Source organism: Rosa rugosa, chromosome 4 (genome assembly GCF_958449725.1).
Source record: "Rosa rugosa chromosome 4, drRosRugo1.1, whole genome shotgun sequence".
NCBI lineage: Eukaryota > Viridiplantae > Streptophyta > Magnoliopsida > Rosales > Rosaceae > Rosa > Rosa rugosa.
In genome coordinates this window covers 9,250,787-9,272,478 of record NC_084823.1, presented here as the reverse complement: position 1 = coordinate 9,272,478, position 21,692 = coordinate 9,250,787, and the positions used below count along the sequence as shown (strand labels likewise).

The following is a 21,692-nucleotide window of genomic DNA, read 5'->3' as shown; positions in this document are numbered from 1 at the left end:
CCTTCTTATAACACCTTTTGGTCTTCCCTTTAAAACCTCCATCATAGCCTTTACGTTTGGCTCAAGCCCCTTATCCATCATGACCTCCACGAACTGTTTACCCTCCTCCTCAGCTTCCTTGTCCTCTTGCCTTGCAAAACCTTCTATGACTGCAGTGTAGGTAGCAGCATTGGGCCTCATTCCCTTGTCCATCATCTCAAGCAAGCACTTCTTGGCATCTTCAACGAAGTGGGGGTCAGCAGTGAGTCCCTTGATTAAAACAGTGTATGTATAGGAGTTTGGGGCTGTCACGCCCCGAATTTTGAATAATCAATTCAAATCCGAAACATGAATAATAACAAATTACAACTAACATCCTGAATTTTTTTCTCACAAACAACCACACTTCACAACTCTCAAATTTACAATAACCCAAATCCTCAAGTTATTTATTACAGCACACTCCCACCAAATCAAATTGTAATGCTCAAATGAGCTTAACTCGCCTCACTATTACAATTGCTGTAAAACTATAACCATTGCTCTAACCGCACGATCACCGTCCTGGTTCTCCTGTCCTGTAGGATTACCCGCTACACAATTTGAATAGTGTACCGGGAGTTGCAACAACACAAAACCCGGTAAGCTTTTTACAGCCAGTATGAGTAAACAAGAAAGAACTGTTGATTTATTAAATTACAATTCAAGTAAAATTCAACAGTATTACGTCTGCAAAGAGACATCAAACCACTCATGGAAAACCACAAGGAATACATTTTCACAATCCTCAAATCACAATACACCACACTGGTCCTGCAAACACCCAACCCACATAACACCACTCTGGTCCATCCCAATAACACGTTAGAGCTCTAACTGCCTCGTTACCTCTGACACCTTGGCCTAGGGTCAAGCAACGGCAAAAATACTTCGGTTAACACTATAACCGTCGCGCTTTGGACATCCCCATCCTCAGCACCATATACTTCGGTTAATAATAAACCGTCGCACTTTGGACATCCCCGTCCTCGGTACACAACTTCGGTTAATAATAAACCGTCGCACTTTGGACATCCCCGTCCTCAGTACACAACTTCGGTTAATAATAAACCGTCGCACTTTGGACATCCCCGTCCTCAGTACACAAACACTCCGGTTATCCATAACCGTCAAACTTCGGACACCTCGTCCTCAGAATCCTACATTCTCCAACTCTATACATACTCCAATGTAAATCATGAATATTAACAAGAACTCATCAATCATGATCATCACATATAAATATGATAAGTCAAATTTCAAACCATAATAAATAAATCATCACAATTCCACACTCTTCAATGTCACACCATTCCACATATAATCACGTAAATATATATATATATACGTAATCACCCACTCAGGAATGACCACTAATACCAACTATAGTTCACACAAGAAAATCATGAAATTCATTTTGTATAATTAAATCATTTTACTTACCTATGGACCGTAGTTGATCAAGTCCATATGATTTAAAACAAATATTTATTCCATAAATATTTTCACACAATTACTACAGAAAATAAAGTAATTAAAGGTACTCGGTTCGTAATATGAACCACGTGAGGTTTACTCACCTCTAAATTCCCGCTGCGTCTTCTTAACAGCTCAAAACAACGATCCGAAATCGTTCACCAATCAATCCATCAACCACCTAGTCAAACACGATCTTAACTTAGCAATCATTCATAAACCACACATATACAGAAATCCAACGGTCGGATCGAAATTATATGATGATCCAACGGTCGGATCCTCACGGATCGCCCTTAGGATCATCCTCCAATATTATCACGAAGATCCAACGGTCAGATCTTCTCGAATCATCCTTACAAACATCTCCACAAAATTATATGAAAATCTGACGGTCGGATTCTCACGAATCGCCTTCCGAATCACTATTTCTCAATTATACGAAGATCCAACGGTCGGATCTTCGCCCATGACCACACAAAGCCACTGGGACAGTCATAAGATCATCATAACAAAACTACAAGTCCATCTGACGGTCCTAACTTCACATATTACGAATCAAACGATCGAAATCGATCGAAATGTAAAAATTCATAACTTAATCATATGATATCCAAAAATTGCGTATAATATATCAAAATGATCGTATTGAAATATAGAATCTGAAAATGTACAGAAACCATATTTTTGATCCCCGGAGGTGGCCGGAAAGGGCCGCCGGAGTTAGTGGCAGAGCCGCCGCCGACCACCACCAATGGTGTCGGGGCCGGGCTGCTCTTCTTCCTCTCATCATGCTTAACAACTTTCATAACTAGCACGAAGTCTGAAAATGACCGGAAGGGGTCGAAAATTACCTTGAACAGTATGAAGGTGGCCGGAATTTTCCAGAAACCGGCGAGAAACTGCAGAAAACGGCGAGCTCCAATTCGACGTAAAAACGTCAATTTAAGGCTTCGATTCCTTCTGAAGAGTTGTTAAGAAACTCAAGAAGAACTCACTGGTTCAAGAATCACAGAAAAATATGGTCTGTAGCTCGAGATATACCGATCGAAAGCTTCGGTGGTCGGAAAAATTCCAGAATTTTGCAGAATCCGGCAAGGCTTGATTTCGACGTCAAAACTTCAATTTCAGGCTTCGATTCCTTCTAGAGAATTGTTCAGAACTTCCTTATGAACTCAACAAGCCAAGAATCACAAGAAACGATCGTGTATAGCTCGAGATATCTTGATCCGAAGGTTGGTTGTTCGATCCGCACGGGTCGAGCTCCGACGAACGTGAAAACGTTCAATCCAGTTCCGATCCTTCTTGGTGCTTGTATAGGAAGATGAGGCGAGCTCAATGAGCCAAGAATCAAGTGAAATGGTGCTCTGTAGCTCGAGATATCGAGTTTGGAACGAAAACGAGCTAAACCGGACTCGGGGTCGCCGCCGTCGCTGCCGGCCGTGCCGCCGCGCAAGGTTACCTCCGGTAGCTGCGCAAGGTCGAGGCGAAGCCGTGGAAGGTGGTCTGAGGTTGTTTGGTGGTCTGTGGTGGACGGTGCAGCACGATGAACAAAGCTCTGTTTTGTTTCTTCGACTGTGACGAGAGGAAACGAGAGAGAGAACGAGAGAGAAATAGAGAGGAAAGGAATTAAGTTTCTGCTGTCGGTCGATCGAGTGTCGGCAACAATTCATAGTGCTCTAATCGACAATCATCATGAAAGGTAAAGAATGAAATGATCATGTTCCTTGCTTTTGATTAATTATAAAAAATCCGGTTATTACAGGGGCAACCCCAGTAGCTAACATGGTCCTGTAAGCCTTCAGAGCACACTCGGTGTTGCCAGCCTTGAGACAGTCTTCAATAACACCGGTGTGAAGTACGACCTCTGGAATTATGTTTGTATCCCAAGCGCGCCTATAGAGCTCCATGGCCTGGTCATCATTGCCATCGGCTTTCAAGGCTTTGTACATCTTCGGAAACTCATCCCTGAGGGGTTTGCGGGTGGTGCTCCACTCACGGTAGAGTTTTTGCAACTTGTTGTCAGTGGTGGCGTTGATAAGAACATCAGACATCTTCAACGCATTCATTGCTTCTTCCATGTAGGCCACATCAAAGTGAGGAACATCCAACTTAGGGCTGAACCCCTTTGTTTGTATCTGCTCAAGGAACTCCCTGGCCTTCTCCACCGGCTCCTGGCGAGCAATGGCTTTGAAGACGGCCATGTAGGAGGACGAAATAGGCGTCATCCCCTTATCCAACATTTCCAAAAAATACTTCTTGGCATACCCAACAAAACTGACATCAGAAGATGAGTTTGTTGCAAGTGTGTTGATGAGAATAATGTAAGTGCAGGAGGTGGGGGCGACACCGTTGGCTATCATGTGGTGGTAGACCCTGTGAGCAGCCATGATCTTGCCGGCAGAGATGCAGGCCCAAATGACAACGGTGTAGATGGCCACATCAGGCAGTACGGCAGTCGACTCAGAGCGAGGCTTAAAGAGCTCTCTAGCTACCTCAATAAACTTGTCATTTGCCATGGAATTGAACACCGATATTGCATACTCGTTAAGGTCGTCATAGTTCCTAATCATGTCAAATATCTCATTTAATTCCTTGTCCTCACAGTCTTTGGTGGCCTCCTCGAAAACCTTCATTACATGTTTCTCGAGGTCATCCGCACACTTGACTTCAGTCTCCGCCATTGCTTAATTTGATTGTTAGTTCCTTCACTTTCACTTTAGTTTAACCAAAACCTAGAACTGGACTAATGATCGAGTAGAAAATAAAAAAAGGCCCAAGTGAATTTAGGGTTTTGCTGCTACTCTAAAATCAGAAATTTACTGAAAACCGAGTGCAGAACAGGAAAGGAAAAGTCAGGGCAGGCAATCATGCTTTCCACTTAGAACAAATTAAGTAGCTACTGAGTCAGAATTTAAAGCAATAAAATGTGTTAGCAAAGGAGATGATGATGATGATGATAACAGAAGAACACTCACCTTTCTCTGGTGATTCCCGGCGATATAGCAGCTTCTGCAGAAACTTGAGAGGAGACAACCAAGGAACAGAAATGGGGGGAGCTTTTTTTCTTTTTGTCCAATTTCAATTATATGGAAGACGGGCGCGTATTTGTGTCATTATCTTAAAATCCTAAATATACCCCCCTCTATTTTTCTTTTTTTTTCTTTTTTAGGTTATTGGTAAAAGTCTAAGACCAAAAAAAACAAAGGTTATTGGTAAAAATCTTAATTGGGGAGGTTGTGATATGTGAAACAACTCCATATTAGGGTTTCTCCAAGAGACTAGTTAAATTTAAATTTTAGCTATATATAACTATTTTTAAAGCAAAATTCAACTCCAACAAACTAGTTATAGCTAAGTTAAATTTAGCTTTAGCTAGAGAATCATGCATAGCTAAAGCAAAAGTTATATATCTCTCTCCTTTTTTGTCCACATGTGAGTTTATGATTCGATAAAATATAGTATATTATTTACAGATAGCTACTAATATTGGAGCAACATTGTTAAATCAATAGCTATATTTCACAATTTTAGCTAAATTTAACTAAAAAATAATTCCTACTGTTAGAGATGCTCTTAGGAAGAAAATCCAAAAATGCTCCTCACAGGCCACAACTGTCCCGCTGCCCTTGTACGGTGATCGGAGGTGCAAGTGTTGTGGTAAGATTTTGAAGAAGGGTGGGTGCAAGACTATGTTGTGGGGTTGCTATTGGGCATGTTGTCTTACCGACGAGCTAGATAAGAGAGAGAGAGAGAGAGAGAGAGAGAGAGAGAGAGAGAGAGAGAGAGAGAGAGAGAGAGAGAGAGAGAGAGAGAGAGAGAGAGAGAGAGAGAGAGAGAGAGAGAGAGAGAGAGAGAGAGAGAGAGAGAGAGAGATCACCAAATCAAGGGGAGGAAGAGAGACGTTGCACGTGAAATTTGTCATTTTTTTCCACTAACAGTGATATTTGTCATTTGATAGAGTGGTTTTAGTTGGACTTTCAAATATAATATTTAGACCTCTATTTTTTTTTTCAATTGTTAGTGGATTTTGTCAATTCATATGAAAAAACAGATAACAACAGAGAGAAAAATAAAAAAGAAACATAAATTCTTCTTACCTCCACGACAAACTTCATCAATTTTTCTTTTTTACTTTCAAAATATATTCTCCCTTCAATCTCTCATGCTTGGATACGAGATCATACATTTGTAGAAATTTTGAATATGTTATTGTTTCCGATTAAAGTCCTTTTTATGAAATTCACAAATACATCTAACTTGACAAAGATATTATCCTTTTGTCTTGGCCTCACACCGGACAGCCAATTGCTGCAAACGGTGAGAGAGATGACCAACAACCTGATGCCCAAGAAACCAAGGAAGGGAATGACATCCTGGCTCCATAACTTCCACAATTAAACTTACCAAATTGTTCCCCTATAGCAATTGTTGATTGATCAACTTGTACACAACAAAATAGATTAACTATGTTCTCTTAACTATGGTACCTCCTTTGAAATTCACGAAGAAGATGAAAAGTTATTGCTCTAATCAGAATTCTTTGTGATTGAATTGATAGAGATAAAAAAAAAAAAAAAAAAAAAAAAAAGAACAACAAATTGTTAAAGATACAGATTGAGTGTTTTGGTAAAATTAAGGAGATGTATTTAGCTTTTTAAGTATTCAAAAATGTGAATTGAGTATTATAAACCGACTTAGTGATTTGTTTTCAAAATTCAAAAACGTTCGTGGGTGTCACGTGAAATGGAGGATTATAGGGTCATATCCTCAGTCCTCACTAACGACAAGACCATGAGAGTTCTTAGTAAAATATCAGGTGGTCTCAATCCCCATCATGCGACCAATAATTTGGTAGTTACCTACTCTTGTAAGTAATTTCAAGAATTGATATTAAATTTTTTTTTTTTATTTCAACTCTTAATATTAAGGGTCCTTGACCAAAAGCACCAAAATAAACTAAAATTATCCCACTTACCCCAGCAACAGTTTTTTATTCCCATCTACCCATTTAATAATCAAATGACCAATTTGCCCTTAATCTAATTATGAAATTAAATCATGCCACTCTATCTCTCTCATTTCCTCCGGCATATCGATCTCTCTCATCACTCCAGCAGATCTCTCTCTCTCTCTCTCCGTCCCTCCCCAGCAAGACGCCGGCACGCGAGTTCTCCAACTGCCGCGCCATGGAGGCTCCGGACCCGGAGGACGAGAGCCGGAGTTTCGGAGCTTTCTTCAATTCCGAGCCGGTCGATCTGAATGCCTCTCAATTCAACCAGATTCTGAACAGCGACGCTGCAAACGAATCGAAGACGGAGGAGGAGTTAGTCCTCTACACCACAGCTGCACCTGGCTCTTGATTCGCTCCAGCGGCGCCTCGATTTCACCGTGGAGGAGTTATTCCGGATTTCACCTGGATCGATTTGCCGGAGAATTGTACGCCGGCACTTCATCTGAGTTTCTCGATTGTCTCGGTTTGAGATTTTTTTTTTTTTGGGCTACTGGAATTTAACTGTGGCGGCGTCATATTTAGGCTGGTTTGGATTTGATCCATGACGCTTTTGGGTTTTGGTCTTTGGAGCGACTACGAGTGAGGACTGAGGACGGCAGAGGAGTGATGAGAAATTGAGAATATTGAGTGTGCTCAACTGCTCCCAAGCGTTGTTTTCCATGTGGTCCTTAACTAGAGCTTTCTGTTCATTAGTTTTTCTGTATTGATGGAGATTTTGTGCCGATGGTTAGTGTTTTTCTTTTTTTTTGGATATACATGGTTAGTGTTTTTTTTTTTTTTTTGTCTATTGCCCCCAACAGTGAGGACTGTTGAAGTTTCCTTTTTTTTTTTTTGAGAGAAAACTCTTGAAGTTTCCATATGGCGTTCACTTTGGAATGACCTCTTTTCACAGGTTATTTTCTGTGCTCTTAGGAGTGTGTTAAGGGTCTATTAGGGGGCAATAGACGTCTATTGGGGGGCAATAGACGTTTTGAATTAATGTAATCTCTTCTTTTTTTTCTTTAATCAAAGTTATATTTGTGTAATTTTAGAAAAATTAGTTCTCATTTCGGTAATCGAAACGTCTATTGGGGGGCAATAGACGTCTATTGGGAGGCAATAGACGTTTTAAAATTGATATAATTTCTTCGTTTTTTTCTTTAATCAAAGTTTTATCTGTCAAATTTTAGGAAGATTAGTTCCTATTTCGGCTACCGAAAGTTCTATTGGGGGGCAATAGACGTCTATTAGGGGGCAATAGACTATCGGGGCAATAGACGTCTATTGGGGGGCAATAGGAGGCAATAGAGGTCTATTGGGGGGCAATAGATGTCTATTGGGGGCAAAAAAAACATTTCCGGTGAGATTTTCAACAAATTCCGGTGACCGGAATCCGGCGAAAGTTGGCCGGAATCCGGCGGCCGGTGACCGGATTCCGGCGAAAGTTGGCCGGAATCCGGCGGCCGGCCACCGGATTCCGGCGACCGGTGACCGGATTCCGGCGACCGGTGACGGGCTCCGGTGAAGTCTCCTATGGTTTCTCTCTCTTCTATTTTCTCTCTCTAAGTAAATAAGGGGTGAGGGGTAAAATGGTATTAAAAAAAATTAAAAACAAAAAAAAAATCTTAGTGGGGTATTAGGGAAGACTCCCTTAGAGTGTATTGGGTAAGAGGGAATTAAAAAAACTCAATGGGCTTAGTGGGAAAAAAATCCCTAGAAATGGGGTAAATGGACAAAAACCCTAATATTAAATTTAATGTACGTGACCACAAATTTTTTTATCACGAACAATAATTCTTTAAAAATGAGAGTTTTGATAGAATCCTACTCTAGAAAATATAGTCCCAAAAAAATTGTTTGACATTATGACACCCACACAAGTTCGATCCCCGCTACTAACAAACTCTCATTTGGTGGGCAATCTAGAAAACATCCAGCATAATTCCATACCAATGGACTGGGTTGGGACACTGACCAGTTTCATAAGTTCTGTTGGGCTGAGGTCGTAGGTTTGCCCTGGCCCTGGTAGTGTAGGTAGTGTAGGGAAGCCTCCCTCTTACCAAAACTTTTTTGGAACAAAAAAAAAAAAAATTGGAAACCTAGAGACATTGAAGAAGGAAAACTCAAGAAGCAATTCCTGATGCAACTAGGGACTGATTTCGTGAATAATGGAGGAACCTAGAAGTTTGCTTCAATAATCCTACAAGTCCTATTAGGCTTATGTTTCAGGCTTTTATGATGCAATTAGATAAGGTGGTGTGCTTCCATTGGTCTTACTTATGCATCAATCAGAATACTTAAAGGAGACTTGGAATTCAAGAAGAATTCATGGAAGTAAAGCATATAAAAAGAACGTCTTTGTGCCATTGAACTTTGCCAAGAAGGGTTCATATATACCTTTGCCAAGAAGGGGTTTTGGCTTAGAAGAGTAATAGTATGCGGCTCGTTTGATTGATTCGACCCGAGTGTTTCAGCCGTGCTTAGTGGCTAATCTCTCTTAACAAGCAGTCCGTCGCCGTACCCTCGACGGCTCTTCAACCTAACCCTCGACGGCTCTGTGTGATCTTCTCTCTCTCTTTCTACAACATACACTTGTGCCCTAGCTCATCTGATAGGACCCGCCCCGGAATTCACCCTGAAATCCGAAATAGTCCTGCGGGGCCCACCTTAGGAGAAATCTTACTGAAAATTCAACAGCACTTCCCCCTAAAAATGGACTACCCAACCTTGCAGAAAACAACTGAACATTTCTAATCATACAAATCGAGTTTCAACCCCTGGAGCCTAGCTACATGGTCTTCATAACCACAACCGCCCACCCACTGAAATATAACAGGGGTCACAGCCTCTCCGGTCTCTGTGAATTATAAATATAACAAATCATAACACATATTCAACACACATTCATTATACATGAATGTAATTCTCATCTTGCCATAGCATTAGTCGACCCCGATAATTCAAACCATACTTAGATATACACTTGATAAGTGGTCAAAAACGCAGTTATATCTTCATAATTGCTTAGCTATTGAGTATTTTGTTGGCCTAAATTAATTTAATTATATCATATTCTTGATTTATTAGGTTTGGGACTTGGATGATGGAATTCGACAATTAAAGGCCCAAAAGAGTTGCTGTACTTGGAGGTGGACATGTTGACTTTATTGGTTAATTGCCTTGTATAATTATCTTTAAAGAGGGGATAAGTGTTCCACGTGACCTGTTCTCCATCCTTTCTTCTAATCATTTGAAGACACCTTCCCTTTGCCTTGCCGCAACCCAAGCTCTCCAAATACTCAGATTCAATTGCCTTCTAATTAAGGGGGATTGAAGGGGTACCTCGCAATTATGAAGAGCCCAACTCCTACAAGCTCCTTGAAGTTAGTAGAAAGAAGAGTTCAATTACAATTTAGGGCACGTTTACTTACTTGGAATGGGAAGGAATCTTTACGGGGTAAAAACATTCATGCGTTTACTAACACATAAAGAAATCAGAATGATTCCGGGTAAAAGAATTCCTACGTTTACTAACACATGAAGGAATCAGAATAGGTGTAGGTCCCACCTCCTTATCAGGAATCGATTCCTGAATACTCAGGAATTTGATTACGAAGGGAGGAGATGGGTTTATGAATCAATCCTCCGGAATCAATACCGATTCCTTTCTTCTCTCATTCCACTTGTCTCCAATTCATGATTATTTTCCATTCCAAGTAAGTAAACGTGCCATTAATCTCTTCATGAATTGGGGGATTTTGGCCTACGTGAAATGAGGAAGTTCATTCAAAAGAGGATGTCTTCAGGCATTAGATGTCGACAAAGGGCTGGGCAATCAACAACATATAAGAAAACGTTCGGGCAGATTGGTTTCCTCTCTCTCCTTTTCCTCCTACCTCAGTTCATCTGCTACGTTGTACTCCTCCAAACTCATGGATCATTTTGTGGCTTTCATTTTTCTTATGAAGAACTAATCTCCTAGCTAAGGCTAGGGGAGAAACCTTGGATTCCCTATGTAGTTTTTATTAGTTCGATTCGACAAGAACGTCAATGCAAATTCAGCTTTTGGATGTTCAAGTCATCTCCAGTAATAGTTCTCTGCCTCTTCAGTCTTGGAATTTGACCGTCTTGCTCCCCAGATCTCTTCCTTCTCATCATATTAGAAACAAGATTAGATCTTTTCTTTTTGGGTATACAGAAAGCCAACAAGTTAGTCCTCTTAGAAATAGAAAGAGAAATAGAAAGATTAGACCTTTTCTTCTTGGGAATGAAGAAGGTCTTGTCCAGATGTGCTGCCAGCAAGCCTTTCTTCTTCATAATCTTGAACTCCATCAACATCTGAATCGCAACATCCCAAGCCCTTGTGTTGGAATCAAAGCCAGCAAGATTTGCAACCTCCGAGAGGAGATTCAACCCTGAAACATCAAACCCAAAATCGCCCATTGTTTCCATCACAAAATCCAACGCAGATCGATCCCTAAATTGAAAAGTTGGGTTGGGAATTAGGGTTTTCTGGGTTGGGGGAAATTGAAGGAGAGAGAGAGAGAGTGAAGTGGGAAGTTGTTTGAGCCGTAAACCGCCTCTCTCATGCGTTCTCTCTATAAATAATAAATACTCCGTTTCAGAAAAAAAAAAATAATAATAATAAATACTCAACATGTCTGTCTTGATGAGCAAGGAAAATTTTAATTCCTAAATTATGACCGTTGGGCTGTGACGTCATAAACTTCTCTTTCTTCCAGCACCCTTTTTTTTTTTTTTTTAGTCTTTAATAGCATAAAGTTAAGTCTACTATAGGAGACCCTAATTCCATATTCTACAATTGACATTGAAATCGGTAGTAAGAAAATTGTTAGCATAAGAATATCCGATCAGGATGCCATCTGTAAAAGTGCATAGTAGTAAATTCATAAATAAAAGAGGGAAATGATGGAAAAGTAAATAAAGAGATGTGAACCGCAGCCTAAGGACGTCTTTGCCGGCTGGATATGAGATCAATGGACTATCACCGCCGCCTCTCCCTACAAACACTGCAATCACCACTCAATGTACTAGATCATTAGTCAGTTATCGAAGTAGATAAGATATAAAAATAGAAAGAATCCAGAAATTTGATTATTTAAGTTGTTTTTTTTATCGAATACCATTTAAGTTCTAATAATTTCAAACTAAAGACAAAATTGTGATTATTATTGTGCAGACGTCTAATAATTGATGATCTAGTCGAGATTGAAGTTGGAAAATTTTATCGAGGTTTTTATCTATATTTTTTTACAAAAAAAAATAAAAAATCACTAACCTCTCAAAGTCAGATAAAAGTAACTTTTTACACGTGTGGATACATTAATGACAAGAAAAATTACATTTCTTTTGGGCAATGTTTACCAAACGTTATTCGTTAACCTTAAAGGCAGGTAGCAATAAGTATTTTCATTGTGAACTGCACAAGTAATTCAATATGAGTGGAATTAAAAAAAAAAAAAAAGTAAGAAGGTTAGTGCTTTGAAAAAGGCTAATAAAACAAACTTTTAAGTTTACTTGAAGTGAGGTCAGCCCATCTTTAAAAATGGATAATATGAGCAAACCTAAGATTAAACTCAAAATCCCAACTTTTAGGTCGGCAACCCTTTTCAATTTAACTTGGGTGATTTTGATACCAGCTCAGTCGGTTGGTCAAATTTCTTCTAATTGAACTACTATTCTAAAGGAACAAGAAGATCGAGCCTGATGTATTAGGAGTTCTATAAGATCAAGCCTGAAAGACCATTAAGCCGAGTGGTATAATACTTAAATACTATTTCTATTTTCGTATAAAGAACTTTAGACCCTATTGAAAAACGCAAACTTTAAACACCAAAGCTATCATTTAGTTTTACCAATTATTAAATTGATTTAGGCCTAAGAAAGTTTTTGGCTGGTAATAAACCGATGCCTATTTTGTTTGCTTGCAAGCTTTGGTCATCCGAGAGGTCACACTGACATAATTTGCAGGATTTATGGACCATTACCTCGACCCCTGATTCATCTCTGTTGTTTTTCGTTGGTACCAATTCTAGGCATCAACAATAACCACATGGGGTGGTTGAGTTGGCAAACTCAACTATTCAAGAGTTGGGACGAATGCATGGTAAGAACTACCCACCCAAGTTTGAAACACATCTTGGTAAAATTTCTTTGGCCATTAGTCTTCTAGTGTAACATCCCAACCTGAATTAATAAAAAATAATCAGAATTTGGGCATAGAGAGAGAGTGAAGTGGGAAGTTGGGCTGTTGGGTTACTACTTATACACGGCGGCATTAGGAAGACGCCTCTCACGCGTTTTCTCTTTGTAAATAATAAATACTCAACATGTCTGTCTTGATGAGTAAGGAAAATTTTAATTCACTACATTATGACCGTTGCGCTGTGACGTCATAAACTTCTCTTTCTTCCAGCACCTTTTTTTTTTTTTTAGTCTTTAATAGCATAAAGTTAAGTCTACTACGGGAGACCCTAACTCCATATTCTACAATTGACATTCAAATCGGTAGTAAGAAAATTGTTAGCATAAAAATTTCCAATCAGGATGCCATCTTTAAAAGTAGGGCTAAAGTCTGTTTAGTCCCTATACTATGTCTCTCTCATCGTTTCAGTCCTTGACATTCCAATTTAATCTGAAAAGTCCCTGAGGTCTCTCAATTTCCGTCTAATAGGTCCTTTCCGCGGGAAATTAGCAATTGGCCTTGGGTGAAATGTCCAATATACCCCTCAGTTATTTCTTTTTTCTTTTTTTTCCTTTTTAATTTTTTTTTCCTTTTTAATTTCTTTTTTCTTTTTCCTTTTCAATTTCATTTTTCCTTTTTTTATTTTTATTTTTTTCCTTTTTCCATTTTAATTTCTTTTTTCTTTTTCCTTTTTAATTTCTTTTTTTCCTTTTTTCTTTTTATTTTTAATTTCTTTTTTTTCCTTTCTTATTTTTCTTTTTTAATTTCTTTTTTGCTATTTCTTCTTTTTTTCTTTTTCGTTTTGCCTACTTTCTACTTCCTCAACCCACCAATCTCATTCCGATCAAACTCCCATGCCTATTCTGTTTGCAAGCTTTGGTCATCCGAGAGGTCACACTGACATAATTTGCAGGATTTATGGACCATTACCTCGACCCCTGATTCATCTTTGTTGTTTTTCGTTGGTATCAATTCTAGGCATCAACAATAACCACATGAGGTGGTTGAGTTGGCAAACTCAACTATTCAAGAGTTGGGAGGAATGCATGGTAAGAACTACCCACCCAAGTTTGAAACACATCTTGGTAAAATTTCTCTGGCCATTAGTCTTCTAATGTAACATCCCAACCTGAATTAATAGAAAAAAAAATCAGAATTTGAGGTGAATTGGAATTATGCTTACCACGATCTATCGTTTATAAACACTAATTGAACAAAAAACATTAACTTCACTATCGTCTAGATCTCGGCGCCCTTTCTTTCTCGTCCTATGAACTTAAAAAAAACTAGCTCCTCCCCTCTTGTCTTTTTGTTCTTTCTTTTTCTTTTTGCCTCCTTGAAGACTCTCGACCTTTCCCTTTCTCTCTATATCTGCTATGTATCAACAAGAAAAATAATAGCACGTATAGGTTTAGAGACCTACATATATTTATTAGGATTAAATTCAGTTTAGTCCTTCAAACTTTAGGCCAAACATCAGTTTGGTCCCTCATCTTTTTTTTTAATCAAACTCATCCCTGATCTCTCAAATTGCATCAACCTTGTCCAAAATTTGAATCCGGCCCCAAATGTGACGTCATCTGCTGAGCTGGAGCAGACAAGGAGGTCCCACAGGAAGGGCATAATGGACATTTCGTATTTAATCTAATTTCTATTTTTTTCTCTTATTTTCTCTCTCTTCTCTCTCTTGCTTCATCTCATGGATTCATTATGTTTGATTAGTCTAGGTTTGTCTTAGGTTTTTCATTCATGACTCTTTCTGTCGTTTCCCGGAGTCCGGGTGAGTCATCTCTTGTAATGTTTCCTACTTTACTTCAATGGACTGACACCCGTGTTCAAAAAAAAAAAAAAAACAAGAAAAATAATAGCACGTATAGGTTTAGAGACCTACATATATTTATTATATGAAGATACTATTCATTTAAATTTCCTTGAATCAATAGCAGTCAATTTCTTCATTTACTAGAAATAACTAATTCATATTCTTTATTCACTTCTCAACTCTATTGAGACAATAAGAAAATATTATTCCATTTTCTCATGGTCTCATGATCTTTCTTATTTGAGAAAGATATATTTTATCAATAATTTTTTTTTTTTTTTTTTTTTTAAAAAAAAAAAACCCCACCCCATTCCCACCCTTGATGGGGCTCGAACTCCTGACCTCTTATCAATAATTACTTATTACTAAACAATCATATAATATGCTAGTAAGATTATTTATTTCTAAAATGTGTCGGGTGTTTCATTTGGGCTACCCCCGGGAGGGTTGGGGGATGCTTTCTAGGAGCAAATCCCTAGACCAAAAATTCTATAGACATCAACAATTACAGAAACAAGAGGGGACAAAGTGGCAAAATTCCAAGGACTAGAATAGCCATTTAACACAAACACAAGGACCAATAATTACAAGCTTAATTTGAACTCCCCCACTTCTCTTGCTTGGTGCACTGTTCATCTCCTGCAGAGCAGTCAGTCGTTGAAAATCATAATCATCATCGGTGAGTGAGCTTCTCTTCTTCTTCTTCTTCTTCTTTATCCCTAACATATGTTGTCTTCTTTATCCCTAACATATGTTACTGATCACAACCCTTAAACAGTAGCTACTGCTTAAATTTGTGTTAAATAGAAAACCCAACTTCATTTTACTCCATTGTAGTCAAGTTATGATTTTTATGGTCTCTTGTTGGTTCTAAAATACAAAACCCAAGTTTCACTGACTTGGGTTGCTTTCCTTTTCTTCAGCCAAGCTCTGATTTTTTGTTATCTCAAATTTAATTTCTGCTTCGACTGAACTAGAGAGGAGAATTAAATCAATGGCTGACACACCTAATTCTAGTGATGAAGACCTCAAGAAACATTTGATGAAGGTTTAGGAGGATGTGACCAAAGACTCTGAGGATAAGGAATTGAGAAAAATATTTGATTGGATTGTGGACCACGATGCCCTTAATGCAAATGTGATTCATATGTTCAGTTCTCTGGCAGATTGCGGCTTCCGTGATGAAGCGAGAGAGCTCTTTAAGCCTCACTCTGAGCAGACCACACTGCCGGAAGTGGCTGTCTTCACCATGGTGATTATGGCCTACGCCGCCAATGGCAAGACCAAGGATGCTCACAAGGTCTACCAGCAGATGATAGCCTCTGGTGTCACCCCCACCCCCACCGCCTACACTTACACTTTAATCATCAGCGGAATGGCAAAAGACTTTTCGGATTCTAATTTCATCGGGTATGCCAAGAAGTATTTCCTTGAAATGTTGGATAGGGGGATGAAGCCCCAATATCAACCCTACATGTATGTTATGGATGCCATTGCCTACCGAGAGCCAGTGGAGGAGGCGGCCAAGAAGTTCCTTGAGCAGATAAAAGCTAAGGGGTTCATCCCTGTCATCGATAATTTTCAATACAAAGAAAACCACCTCACAGAAGCATTGCAGGCAATGAAAACGTATGCTGATCTCGTCGTCAACAACAACACTGACAAGGCTGTTCAAAAATTGTTCCGCGAGTCACGCCTCTGCCCTTGGATAGAACGGTCAATGGAGGTGCACAAGGCTTTGGTAGAGGATGGAAATGTGGACGAGGCCATCGAGCTCTATCATACCATTCAACAGACAGGCGTATAGCCATTGGTCCAAATCCACACCTCTGTTATTAAAGCCTACCTCAAGTTTGGCAAGACCAAGGGTGCTCTGGAGGCGTATCTGGCCATGTTAGCTGATGGGGTTGCCCCCAACTCCTACACATACACTGTTTTAATCAAGGGACTCTGTGCTGACCCCAACTTCTTTGGAGATGCCAAGAAGTACTTGCTTGAGATGATGGACAAGCGGAAGCAGCCTAATGTTGCTGCCTATACTGCGGTGATAGAAGGCTTTGTGCTTTGGGAGGACAAGACAGCTGAGGAGAAGGGCAAAGAGTTTGTGGAGATGATGATGGGTAAAGGTTTTGTGCCTAATGCGAAGGCTATGATGAAGGTTTTAAAGGGCAAACCAACACCGGTAATTAGAAGGGTCATGAGCATTGTACTTTCCAAGTTGAAGAGCTGATGCTGCTTTATTGTGGTTATGCTAGCTGCTTCAGGATTAGGTGGTTGGTTTCATTATGGGGGAGGTAATAGCTTCAGCATTAGGAAATCATGTAGAATTGGGTTTCAATAGGGGACTTGGTGCTTTTCTCTATCATTTTGAATGGGACATCAGAGTAGCATAATACTGAAATTGAATTAGATAATTATGTAGGATAGAGTTTCAATATCGGATATGTCCTCTCTGTTTGTTAATGTTGATATTGAAGTAGTCTGTAGTCTGTGGTGATTATCCTTTAGTTTCTGTTTCCTTTTTCGTGGTCTTGTGCATTCATTCCTTTTTTCTTTTTCTTTTTTGGTAAAACTTTTAGCCACCTGAAATTATCTTCTTTTGAAGGGTTGTGCATGAAGGAGAAGCTGCTCCTTTGGTATATCCAAAAGGACAGACCTGAAATTGTTGTATTGCTAGATTTACAGTTCAGAGATAATAATTAAGGAAATGGATAGATTGAGGGAACAAAATTCAACTCTAAACTTTGGATTTAGTTCAAGAACTTCTGTCATTTTGAATTGTTTACGGTTTGTATTTTTAATTCTTTGTGAATTCTTCTCTTACGTTGAACGAAGGACCTCTTGATCACAATCTGTGCAATTAATTTAGGGTTAATTGCAAGACTTCATTTAGTTGTTGTAACCTCTGTTTGAGTAGAATGGAATAGCAATCCATATGGTTGAAGTAAAGGTGTTTAGTCAAGTCTTATAAGTGGTCTTTGAAGTGAATTGTTCTACAAATCATGTTTTTCTATTCCTTGAATTTAGAAAAAAAAAAATGCCCTGCTTCTGGTGCATATGAGGAACAATCCTTTGTTTTTTTTTCTTTTTACTCTTATCTGACCATTTGGGAATATATGTAGATTTTTTGCAATTTTTGTTTAGTGACATCGTATTCCCTTGTTATTAGATTATCAGTCAATAGGAAATGTAGCTTCGTCTATTTTCGAGCTATGCCTCTCAAATTTGATTATTGGCATAAACATTTCCTTCATCCATGGTACTAGAGCACAGTTTATCAGTAATAACCTATTGCTATCTGATTGAATTCAAAGTACCCATTGTTTATTTGCAGAATGTGCTATTCAAAATGTTGCAAGAAGATTTTGTTCTTGAGTAATTCAATTAGATGCTAGCTCTCTCTCTCTCTCAGCATATTTATCTATATCAATTTTTCTTATAGTTGAATTTTGGGTGTGATTGATTGGGTTTTGAATTTCGGTGCATGCAAGTTTGGGTGGTGCGTATGATTCTGGCTTTGGTTTGGCATTTGAATTTGGTTTTGTGGGTGATCTCCTGGATTATTGCCTCAGTGAACTTGGAGGGAAAATGGTAGCAGATGGGATCTTTGTTAGTTCGAGCCCTTTTCCATTTTATCTTTTGTTTTGTTTGTGTTCTCTCACTTGAAATCAAACTCATATTGCAAGCATCATAGGATGAATTTGGCTTCTCTGTCCCTTAGTTATCTGCATTTTCTTGCATTAAGAGATCCTTACCCCCTTTATTAATTTGCAGTAGTGAATCTCACAACTATTCTCTTTGGTGAGAACTCTGTGTTTATGGAACAGAAAAACAAGAACTTGGAATGTATAGATGCTTAACATACACCGATGCGTAATATGCAAAAAAATGAGTACTGGCCAATTAAGAGTGATGATTTCTTTCTATGAGTTCAACTATTTGAAATCCAGTCACTTACAGTACTCTCCATTCTGTTTCTTGAATTTGCTGACCTATAGTTTATGTGCATTTATCAAATATGCTAGCAAATTGAATGCTTATTGGACTGGATATTTTACAAGCAGACCAGCCCTCAGACACTATGTTAGAATGATGAGCATCTACTATATGGTATACTGTTTTGAATATTTTAGTTTGTGTTGGTAATAATCATGTTTAATGCTTTTAGAGAAACATTTGCAAGACTTTTATGGTAATTTTTGCTTCAATGTATGAACTGGCAGCAAGGCAATTGGAATTTTTTTAAGGGACTAAGTAAATTCAGGGCCTAACCCACATTCTCTAGCTGATGCTTTATCAATTGCTTGCTCAACATCATGATGCAGTTACATATTCATTTTTTGATTAGTGAGCAAATTGGAAACATAGTGCAGAGGTATGAAAGTCTGAAGAATATATATCGATCAATGAGAGTAAAGCTATGTTGTTAGAGAAAATACTTTTCATTGTTTTGTAACAAATACATGAAAACTTAGTACATCACTGAAAATACAAAAAAGTATATCTATTAGTGAAATTAGTTTTGTTTGATTGTTGTTGGCTTTGTTAGTGAATTCTCTGCTGTTCAAAGGATTTAGTGGAATTTTTATCCTCTGTTCTGTACTTCTGTACATCCTCTTGCTTATTAATAAATTTCAGATCCCATAAATTAAAACAAAAATTTCCAGCATAAGACACAAAACTAGGACCCTCCAGGTGGTCGAGTTGGTAAGAGCCTAATAATAATAATAATAAAAATCTGGATACTTTTTATTTTAAAAAAGTGTGCGCACCGCATTTATTATTATTATTATTAGCCTATTTGGATTCTTATTATTACTAGTCTTTCTGCACACCGCATGTTTTGTGCGCGTGCAGAAAGGCTAGTAATAATAATAAAAAATCTGGATACTTTTTATTTAAAAGAATGCCACCTGAATGCCATGTATACCTGACGTCATGATCATCTTAACAAGGTACCTTTGCTTGAAGCAAGTAAATCGCTTTGGCGTGCATGGATGCACCTTCTTAATCATTGTTGCTTTTAAGCACGTGCTTGCATATTGTGGCTTCATCAAGCACATATGCATGACTGCATGAGCATCATTCCCACACGTTAAAGCCATAACAAATTGAATTGAAATTAGGCGCAACCTACCTACCTTAATTCTTAGCCTTCCATCTCCTTACTAAGTATACGTTATATATTGGAATTCATCTCCTCCATGAAAACTCAGCACATCAATCACTCTACATAAATGGCAAAAAGAGAGTATTTTTGGGGCATTTACAAATTCCGTAGCATTCTTGGAACAACTCTTCATTGCAATAGAGCATCCTGCACTACCTACTTGTCTAATGGTCGTCAAGGACATGAGGTTTCTGCTCCGACAGCAGTATCAAATATGTTTGGGCATGCATCGTGGTTATTCGGCGAATAATCCCTTAGGCTTGCGGTTATTTAGCAGCACCAACAACAAACCATGGACAAAACTTGAGCAACCACTGCCTACTACAACTTCTTCTAGGCGCACCATCTCTAATTGGTACAAATAAAATTTTGTACATTGTGTCTTTGGTACCTGCCATGCATTGTTCTTCTAATTTCCTGATAGATTATTCAGTACTGTACGCATGAACTGTGCGTACTTTGAATATATACTTCAGCAGGCACATGTTATTTCAATTTCAGGGTAAGATGGATTTTGGGCTCCCTTTTGTCAATTTTGATTCCTGTTTGGACGCACAAGTACTGGGAAAATCTGCAAATGATTGAAGGTATGTATATATATGTCCACACTTTTTAATTGATTCGCAGATTACTTGACTGAATAGAAATGGCTATAATGGATGGATGGATCGAATCTGAAGTGGGAAACTATGGATGGATGGGTGTAGGGGAGGCAGAGGTGGTGATGGAAGAGGTTGACAATGTAGCAAAAGTCGTAGAAAGAGTGGCAACTGTGGCTGAGAAGGTGTCAGCCGATGTGGCTGATAAACTTCCAACTAATCATACAAGACTAAAAGAAATTGCTTTGCTGATTGAACGAGTATCCGAACTGGCTGCTCAAGATGCTCAACTAACACAAGATTTTATTCACAAGGTCTTTATTTTTCTTGGTCATATAATATATGCAGATATCTATAATTCTATATATATACACTTGTTTATTTTAACTCGTCTCTGGCTAGCTAGTGAATTTCATCTTGTCCTTTTTATTAATCATATAGGTGGATTCACTGAAGCAAGACCTGGGAGACTTAAAGACACTGGTGGAGCCAGTTGTTGATAAGATAGAAAACTATGAATTTCATGGAAACTACTCTCCAGTTTCTACAAAAGAACAAAATTAAAGGAAACGTCGTATATATATGCATGCATCTATTGTAGTTGTACTATGTCGACTTGCATGGCAATCTTATTACACGTGTCTTTACAACTTTTTACAATCATCACCATGAATAAAACCTTTTCAAATATCTCTTTTAATCATATATTGAGAGAAGCTAAGTTCTTGATAGATGTAGTTGCAAAAAGGGGTCAATCCTTGCAAGACGATTGATTAAGGGAGGGAGTATGGTAACAGACTAACAGCTTTACTAGCGTTTAATTTTGATTTATATAGTTACGGATGCCCAAAAAGCTTTTGTATTTAGTGTTTTGTAATAATCCTTTTCTTATATATATATATATATATATATATATATATATATATATATATATATATATATATATATATATAAAAGATTATACTTTGACTCGGTGTCTGAATATTGCTATTTTAATCCTTACATTCTGTTTCTCGCATTACAATTTCATTTTGAAAGTTGATTAGATGTTATAAGATAATGAGAACTAAAATGTTTATAAAATAAAAACCAATAAAAGCATGCACATGGATTGGTCCAACTCCAACGTACCATTAATTATTGGCAACTAGAATTGAACTTTTTTTTTTTTTTTTGACCTTGTGAACCAAAAGGCTTTCTAGATTCAAGATAAACCCACATACCATTAATTATTGGCAGCTGGAATCGATTTTTTTTTTTTTTTTTTTTTTGACATTGTCAAGGGGAACCAAAAGACTTATTAGGTCCAAGATAAACCCCTTTAGGGCATGTGAAATGCTCCAATTGTGCATTGCAGTACAGTGTTTGGTCACTTTGACAGTTTCGGAGTTCGAACCTAAGTTGGAGAG

General features: G+C 38.3%; 3 protein-coding genes and 1 long non-coding RNA gene across 4 annotated transcripts; 2 read left to right on the top strand and 2 right to left on the bottom strand.

Moving 5' to 3' along the window:
• Window positions 1–306: 306 nt before the first annotated feature.
• On the bottom strand, window positions 307–3,250 carry LOC133706414 (uncharacterized). The gene is made up of 3 exons (XR_009844518.1): window positions 2,349–3,250; window positions 1,599–1,675; window positions 307–572 (listed from the first exon to the last, which is right to left on the bottom strand). It is a non-coding gene; the product is annotated as an uncharacterized LOC133706414 (long non-coding RNA).
• A 3-nt stretch (window positions 3,251–3,253) lies between these two features.
• Window positions 3,254–4,178, bottom strand: LOC133744284 (pentatricopeptide repeat-containing protein At4g38150-like). Its single transcript, XM_062172420.1, has 2 exons — window positions 3,360–4,178; window positions 3,254–3,274 (listed from the first exon to the last, which is right to left on the bottom strand). The coding sequence occupies exons 1-2, from the start codon at window positions 4,176–4,178 to the stop codon at window positions 3,254–3,256; spliced, it is 840 nt and encodes a 279-aa protein (XP_062028404.1).
• Window positions 4,179–16,405: 12,227 nt separating this feature from the next.
• Window positions 16,406–16,744, top strand: LOC133744283 (pentatricopeptide repeat-containing protein At5g46100-like). Its single transcript, XM_062172419.1, has one exon. It carries the CDS (start codon window positions 16,406–16,408, stop codon window positions 16,742–16,744), a length of 339 nt encoding a protein of 112 aa, XP_062028403.1.
• Window positions 16,745–19,643: 2,899 nt separating this feature from the next.
• On the top strand, window positions 19,644–21,125 carry LOC133741784 (uncharacterized). The gene is made up of 4 exons (XM_062169504.1): window positions 19,644–20,039; window positions 20,186–20,271; window positions 20,392–20,597; window positions 20,725–21,125. The coding sequence occupies exons 1-4, from the start codon at window positions 19,852–19,854 to the stop codon at window positions 20,845–20,847; spliced, it is 603 nt and encodes a 200-aa protein (XP_062025488.1). The 5' UTR covers window positions 19,644–19,851; the 3' UTR covers window positions 20,848–21,125.
• The last annotated feature ends 567 nt before the right edge of the window (window positions 21,126–21,692 follow it).